Consider the following 7,353-nt stretch of genomic DNA (forward strand, 5'->3'; position numbering starts at 1 on the left):
TGACTCTCCGTAGACGTGTGGGCACGTGATCGTACGAAGTTATAAATAGAGGTGCGGCCCTCGTTTGTTTCTTTGACTGACTGGAGTGAAGTAAGGAGTGGTATGGCGTCAACAAGCCGGTGCGTAGCAACTTTGTCCGAACGCAACATCCCTGATTGTTTTTTAATGTACGATTGGAGAATTTTATCTGATCGGAGATATAGAGCGAGCTGTACTCGACGAGACATTTGTGTCGTGGTGCTGCTAAAGGGACCTCTCCTTTGTCAGTTCCGTTAGGTGTACAGTCTATTGTGCTAGGTGCTAGGTAACAGATGGCTAGTTGGTTGACATTAGATGTTACCAGAAGTGTTTGTATCGTTGCTCTGCTCTCATCGCTGTACCTTTGCCCAGTTTCTTCTGTCGTCTGTCTGTCTGTCACGTTATTTGCCTCGCATTACGCATATGTTGTGCCGCTGCTTTAGCCTTTTTTTTTTTTTTTGGGTAACAATGTAGCTACTGTAGCATTAAGCGATAAGTTAAGCTAACATGTTGACTTGCTTCCTTACATCCTGACATTTGTAAACACACGCAGTCGTGCAGGTTTGAGACTCTTTAACCTGGCTCATGTTGAGCCTTCATTTAAAACAGGTTAAAAATATAAACATATAAAAAATAGAAAGCCTTAATACTTAGGTTTCTTTGTTTTGTCTTTGTCACGCAGTCTGGTTTTCGTTGTTATGTCAAAATTATACTAATCACTGTCATGTAATTATTAATTAAAGAATCAACAGATTCTGGTTCTTTCTGACTGCAGACACATATTCACATATTTACACATACCAACGAGCTTCAGACAGTTTGGTTGTCTCAGCCCTGTTTGTCCTCTCCGCTGGACAAATAGACCAACATTAACAGAAGACAGACACTTTGTAACATGTGTTGCTGAAGAATATTCACTCACTTACTCCTTCCCAGACCCACACACTTAGAGGAAATTGTAAGTGAATAGAAAACTACTTATCTTCTTAGCTGAAATTAGTTTTCATCATCCTTGAGCAGATGAGTGCCCCCCTCCATATGACCTGCGCTCTGCACAATGTTTCTTCCTGTTATAGGAGAGGTTTTCCACTTTTTTGCCTCTTTTTCTTTTGGGTTTAGTCTTTGTGTTCTGTAAAGCATGTTGAGTTGATTCAGATTGCTGCTGTAAATAAATATAAATTGAGTTGAAATAGATTTTTCAGCTCTGCAGTTCTTGTCCCAGTCTTCCTCTGCATCACCTCATCTTTGACCGTCTTCTTTGCTGTTTTGCCTTTTGGGCTAATTCGTAACTGAACTGTTGTTTGCTTTTCAGCGGAGATGCTCTGGCCCTTCCAAGAGTTCAGTGTCCCAACCACCCTGATGCATTACTGGTGGAGGACTACAGAGCAGGGGACATGATTTGCCCTGAGTGCGGCCTCGTCGTAGGTGAGTACAATGAACACGTGCACTTTGGCCTTTCAATTACGACTTTCAGTCAGTGCATCCTTCTTTCCTTTCCTGTACTTGATACTTCCACTAAACTCAACAGCCCATTTCTGTCAGTTTGGTTTTAAAGGCACTGCACGTATAAATGAGGTGAAACAAGGTCACAGTTTCCAAAATCTGAAAGAATTTTTTGTGTGTTAGAAGCAAGAATTTGATATGAATATGAATATAAAAAAACATTTGACCTACATTTAATGAGAGGCCAGAGTGGGGCGTATAATAGAGATGGTTTAACGTCAGAGAAACTTCTAACAAACCGCATCGACAAGTCGGCCATTTAACACCAAGGTGCATATTTGCATGAGTGGTACCGTTCCAGAGTATACAAAGAGAGAAGTCTTTCATCATGGGATTCAGAGTGTACTGTAAGACAAAGGTGCACAGAGTTCTCCTCTAATGAGGCCCCTCAGCACAGACCAGGTCAGATGGGAGACGAGCGACGCCAGTCGGTCTCTGATGCAAGCTTAAGTGCCCCCTGTTCCTGCTCCCATCGTTCCGGCCGGCCTCTCTGGAGATGAATGTCTCTAGATATTAGAAAGACCGATGGAGGGCAAAAAACAGGATTAAAATATCAAAATCTAATCCTCAGCCCTGGCACATGGTTCCAGGAAGAGACGGCCGTGATAACCGGGTGAAAATAATAGCTCTGTTCTGGCAATTTCCTCTGCTGTTGTCACACCCTGACTGAAGACTCAGATTCAGAGACAACACGCTGAGAATATTTGCATTATTTTCTTTGGTTGAACTGAACTGAAGGAAGTGGCAAAGAGACAGTAGCTACGGTATCTGAACTGGTTAAAGACACGTTCGCATGAGGAAATAAAAGTTGATATTACACAATCTTCTGGTTAATTATTCCACAGAGGCATCATTTGGCCAGGCACTTAAAATTTATATGCTTAAGTGTCTCACTGGTCATTGATTTTTCAACTACTGTTTTGTGTCAGGTTGTTTCAGAGGAGCTGTTTACTGTCTAAATGCTGAAATTCATCTGTCACGAACGTCTTAAAAAACACTGAAATCAGAGTCAGGTCCTAGGATATGAGAAAAAGTAAACATGTTTATAAGGATCTTGCACATCTCAATGAAATGACGCATGTCAACGCTTTGATGAAATGTCCTTGTTTAAAATAGTCCTTTCTTGCTAAATAGAAATCATACAGTCAGTCATGATGAATTGAGAAACAAATATACCAATTAAAAACCTAATACTGTGAATATTTCTGAAATAGATCCCATGGGCTTATTGGAGATTTAGACGTAGTTTCTTACCATCGAATATATTTGTATTAAATTGTCTAAAACCATTTCAGGTGACCGTGTCATCGATGTTGGGTCAGAGTGGAGGACGTTTTCTAATGAGAAAGCCCTCAAAGATCCATCCAGAGTGGGAGACGCCCAGAACCCGCTGCTTAATGGAGGAGACCTAACCACCATGATCAGCAAGGTGAGAGACGGCCGTGTGTGAAGTTTTATCCTGTTCACTGTTAAACACGCAGCTTAGTCAGATTTTGTCAGCGCAGTTTTCCTATTGCTCAGAGATTCACATGCAGGAAGTGAAACACCTTGACGTTTAGTATTAGTGGAAACATCAGTGTCACCATCTAACAGTGTCAGCAGCTACTCGCAATCACAGCAAACCACATCCTCTGAGTCGCTGTGGCTTTTCTTGGAGCATCCTTTACTCATAATCGTCCGCCGCTTCCACCGCAGGGAACAGGTGCCGCCAGTTTTGATGAGTTCGGCAACTCCAAGTACCAGAACCGGCGGACCATGAGCAGCTCTGACCGGGCCATGCTCAACGCCTTCAAAGAGATCAGCACCATGGCCGATCGCATTAACCTGCCAAGGAACATTATCGTAAGTAAAAAAAAAAAAAAAAAAAGTGATTTTTGAAGCATTTCATGGAACTCGTGAGACCCATGAGCTGAGCCCCCTTCACAGGCCCTACCTGCTTCTAACAGGATCATGAGCTCATTTATAGACCGGGCGTCTCTTCTAGGAATTGAAACTGAGTTTGATAAGGAAAGTGGAGAAATGAAAGCCGTGTGTGCGGGCAAAGGGGAAAGGAAACTGAAGTGTGCAGTTATGTAACCGTGTAACTCGGTGGTGTGGTGTGCCACACGAGGGCAGGAAGACTCTGGGGCATTAATAAATGAATGAATGAATGAATGAATCCATCTCATTATCAGGAGTAGTAAAGACCTGATACATTAAGTTTAATGTTCTGCCTGGTTGCAGCTCCTTAATAATTGGTGGTTATTTATTTCTAAATATATTTCTGGGATTACATCATGTTAGTGTTGAAGAAAAACTGAGGAAGTTGCTGGAATTCGTCGCTTTCTGAGAGGGCTGGGTTTGCCCAGTGACTGCACATAGGATAAATGCAACGTTGACAGCAGCTGGCGTCTCCTCCAGTAGGATCGGAGGCTGTGGTTTGGTTGTGGCTCTCCTTACACAACCTTTCGGTGAGGCAACGTTGCCCGGAAGAGTGGGCTGGATGAGCTGATCGAGCTTCCAGCCCAGGGTGGAGCTGTGCAGGCGCTGCTGTGAATGTTTGCTTTGGAAGGAGGCAGAAGTGAGAGGAGACGTGGGATAGTTCTGGTTCTGTAGCAGGAGGGAAACGTGGATCAGGAGCTGAATTTGATCAGTGGTGTAACCTCTGTTAAAGGTGAGGAGCAGTCAGGAGACCAGGAACTTTAATTACCTGAGGTTCTGGGTGGAGGGAAGTGACGATAAACGTCTCAATCCTGGAGAATTATTTAATCTGTGCATCACCATGAAGATCAGATGCAGAGGAAATGAAAGTAACTGGTGTAAACAGAAACATTACTCAGTCGTTCAATACTGCGATTCCTATATATATATATGTTGGTGGAGAGGGCTGGTTCTCATCTGGTCAGTCTGGTGCTGATTCTGTTCATGGTCAGAGGTGAAACGACCGTCTTGGTAGATTTTGGGAACAACCTCCTCCCAGTTTTCTGTAGAAGTCAAATGGACGTCCAACGTACAGTTACTCTGACGTCATGCTCATTTACATTGTATAAAAGGTCTATAGAAAATCTGTCTCCTCGTTCCTTTAACTCCAGACGAAAATCTCGTTCTGTGTGTTATTGAAAGTAAATGGTCGTATCTGTAAGAAAAACACATTCCTGGAACAAGTTAGCACCACACATCCGAAACGGTGACAACTAGTTACTTTTTAAGACAATGGTTAAAAATAAGTCAGACATGTACTCACATAGCATAAATAGTTTTCTTAATCTGATGCATACTCTTTGGTTCTTGGTCCATGTCTTTTTCGATGCCGTCTGTCTGTCTGTGTCCTTTCGGCTTTGTTTTGGTTTCCGGTTGGGTAATTGTCTATTGTGTGATTGTTGTTCTTAAGTCTTCTCTGTCTGTGTTGTGTACCTGGGACTAAGGCTGAAAATCAGCATTTGTGTTAAGTTTGGCTCATTAACACTGATGACGAACGCATCAATGTTGATTAATGTGCATCGTCCCAATTCATTAAAACTAACAGTGACAGGTAGATCTTTTTATGCTGAAACAGAACAACTTCACTCCTTTTATTTTTTTATATTCAAATGTAGGTAAAGTTTTTAAACGTCCACTATGAATCGTTTTCAAATTTCACTTAAAAAAAAAAACCCTAAATGATCCTTAAAACCATGTGATGTGTTGACTTGTAGATTTATGTTCTGAGAGTATGCTAATCATATGTTTCCCTTAAATAACGTTTTCACTCTGCAGGACAGAACAAACAACTTATTCAAGCAGGTCTACGAACAGAAGAGCCTGAAGGGTCGAGCCAACGACGCCATCGCGTCGGCCTGTCTCTACATCGCCTGCAGACAAGAGGGTGTACCGAGAACTTTTAAAGGTTTTTATTTCTCTTGTTACAGTTTGTCCAAAACACTCTTGATGTCAGAAAACGGGAATCTGGTGTTTAAACCACATTTACAGTAGTTTACTCTAAATTTAACTATTATTTGTTTTAATTACTTCAATTACTTTTTGGCAGCACAGAAAGAAATTATAAATATGTAATGGTTCAAACGTAATTTTTGATGTTCATGTTTCCATGATGTACCTGAAGTGCTCTCAGCTGGTTTCGTGTGCGCCATATGATTCAGCACCATTAATGTCAGTCGAACAGCACAAACCGCTCACTTTCCTCCATTACAACTAATCTCCCCCCTCCTCCAGAGATCTGCGCCGTCTCTAGGATCTCAAAGAAGGAGATCGGGAGGTGCTTCAAGCTGATCCTGAAGGCGCTGGAGACCAGCGTGGACCTCATCACCACGGGAGACTTCATGTCCCGTTTCTGCTCCAACCTCGGTTTGCCCAAACAGGTGCAAATGGCAGCTACGTTCATCGCCAGGAAGGCCGTGGAGCTGGACCTGGTGCCCGGCAGGAGCCCCATCTCTGTGGCTGCTGCAGCCATATACATGGCCTCCCAGGCCTCCGCGGAGAAGAAGACCCAGAAAGGTGAGTGGAGAAGTTGTATATGCGTAACAGGTGCGTTCATGTGTACTGGTAGTAGTGGGCTTTGTGAGTTAAACGTTTAGGATGTGTTCAGACTCTCTCTCGGTCTCTGATGCTCCCGCAGAAATCGGAGATATCGCTGGTGTCGCAGACGTCACAATCAGACAGTCGTACCGGCTCATCTATCCGCGCGCCGCAGAACTGTTCCCTCCGGACTTCAAGTTCGACACACCCGTCGACAAACTGCCACAACTGTGAAGAAGACTCGCGCCGCACTGTGCTGATATTTTTTTCTGCTGTACTTACAAGATTGTATTCTTCTTATTATTATTTTTTTTTAAATCTTATTTGTGTTGGATTTGGAGGGTTTCTCTTGTCCCGCCTATGACTACAAGCCTCCGTCATGGCACTCTTGACAGGAAGAAAGCGGACTCACATTCCAGTGCTTAAACCAACAGCTGTACTTACAGTATTTCATTTGAGTGTATATACTGTACCATGTATATATGTCCAAGTGGGAAAGTGTAACTGATGCTTGGAATTTTAGGCTGGTTTCATACTGTATACATAAAACTTCTGTTTTTGTAGAGAAATGACCAGGTCCCGTGTCCGTGAGGATTCTCAGTTATCCAGGTGATAGTAACAACCGCAACAAAGCTAAAACCAAGACGACTGGACTTGTTGAGTCGTTCCATCCACGTGTCGTCTTCAGTTCTGAGCGACTTAAGTTTGTGTAGTAGGTGGTGTACACTTAAAGCTCAGTCCTCTGCTGTTGGAGGTTGTCGTTCGGATTAACCTGCTGCGTCTTTTCGAGGTTGGTGGCGCTTTAACGAGGCGTTAAACTTTTTGGGGACAGACGTCGAGACTGCTTTCGGGTTTTACGTCGATGGCTCCCTGCTTCTAAAAGTAAAGAAAGCTCTGTTTATTTTAAATTTAAATAAATAGAGACGTTTACGTAAAACTGTCAGTCCCTGAGACGCTGGTCCTGACTTCTGTCCACGTGAGGTTTCACGCCCTTTCACACATTTAGTCTGGAGTGTTTCACCGTTAATGGTTGGTTTGAAAGCCACTAATCTTGGAAAGAACGAACCGCTGAGGTCGTCCGACTACCGTCTAATGACAGGTGAGTATCGCGTCGTTAACAGACCTCAGTCATGTGACCAAATACAGACCTACTCGGGGCTTTTAGAACTGAAGCGGACACTTGGATGAGTGGTGAGACGTCAAGATTATCTTGACTCTGTTATAGCTTTGTGTTTAGACCAGGTTCTCTTTTGTTAGTTTGAATTGTGTTAAGTAACTTAAAATAAAGATTTTCATGAAATCATGTCGTCGTGTCTTTAACGTTAGTGTTTAAGAACA

General features: G+C 43.0%; 1 protein-coding gene across 1 annotated transcript; it reads left to right on the forward strand.

Annotated features, from left to right (window-relative positions):
* gtf2b (general transcription factor IIB) lies at positions 1-7,318 on the forward strand. The gene is made up of 7 exons (XM_047588989.1): positions 1-119; positions 1,331-1,443; positions 2,817-2,950; positions 3,217-3,363; positions 5,257-5,386; positions 5,713-5,994; positions 6,116-7,318. The coding sequence occupies exons 1-7, from the start codon at positions 103-105 to the stop codon at positions 6,247-6,249; spliced, it is 957 nt and encodes a 318-aa protein (XP_047444945.1). The 5' UTR covers positions 1-102; the 3' UTR covers positions 6,250-7,318.
* The last annotated feature ends 35 nt before the right edge of the window (positions 7,319-7,353 follow it).

This window comes from Mugil cephalus, chromosome 7 (assembly GCF_022458985.1).
Source record: "Mugil cephalus isolate CIBA_MC_2020 chromosome 7, CIBA_Mcephalus_1.1, whole genome shotgun sequence".
Taxonomy (NCBI): Eukaryota; Metazoa; Chordata; class Actinopteri; order Mugiliformes; family Mugilidae; genus Mugil; species Mugil cephalus.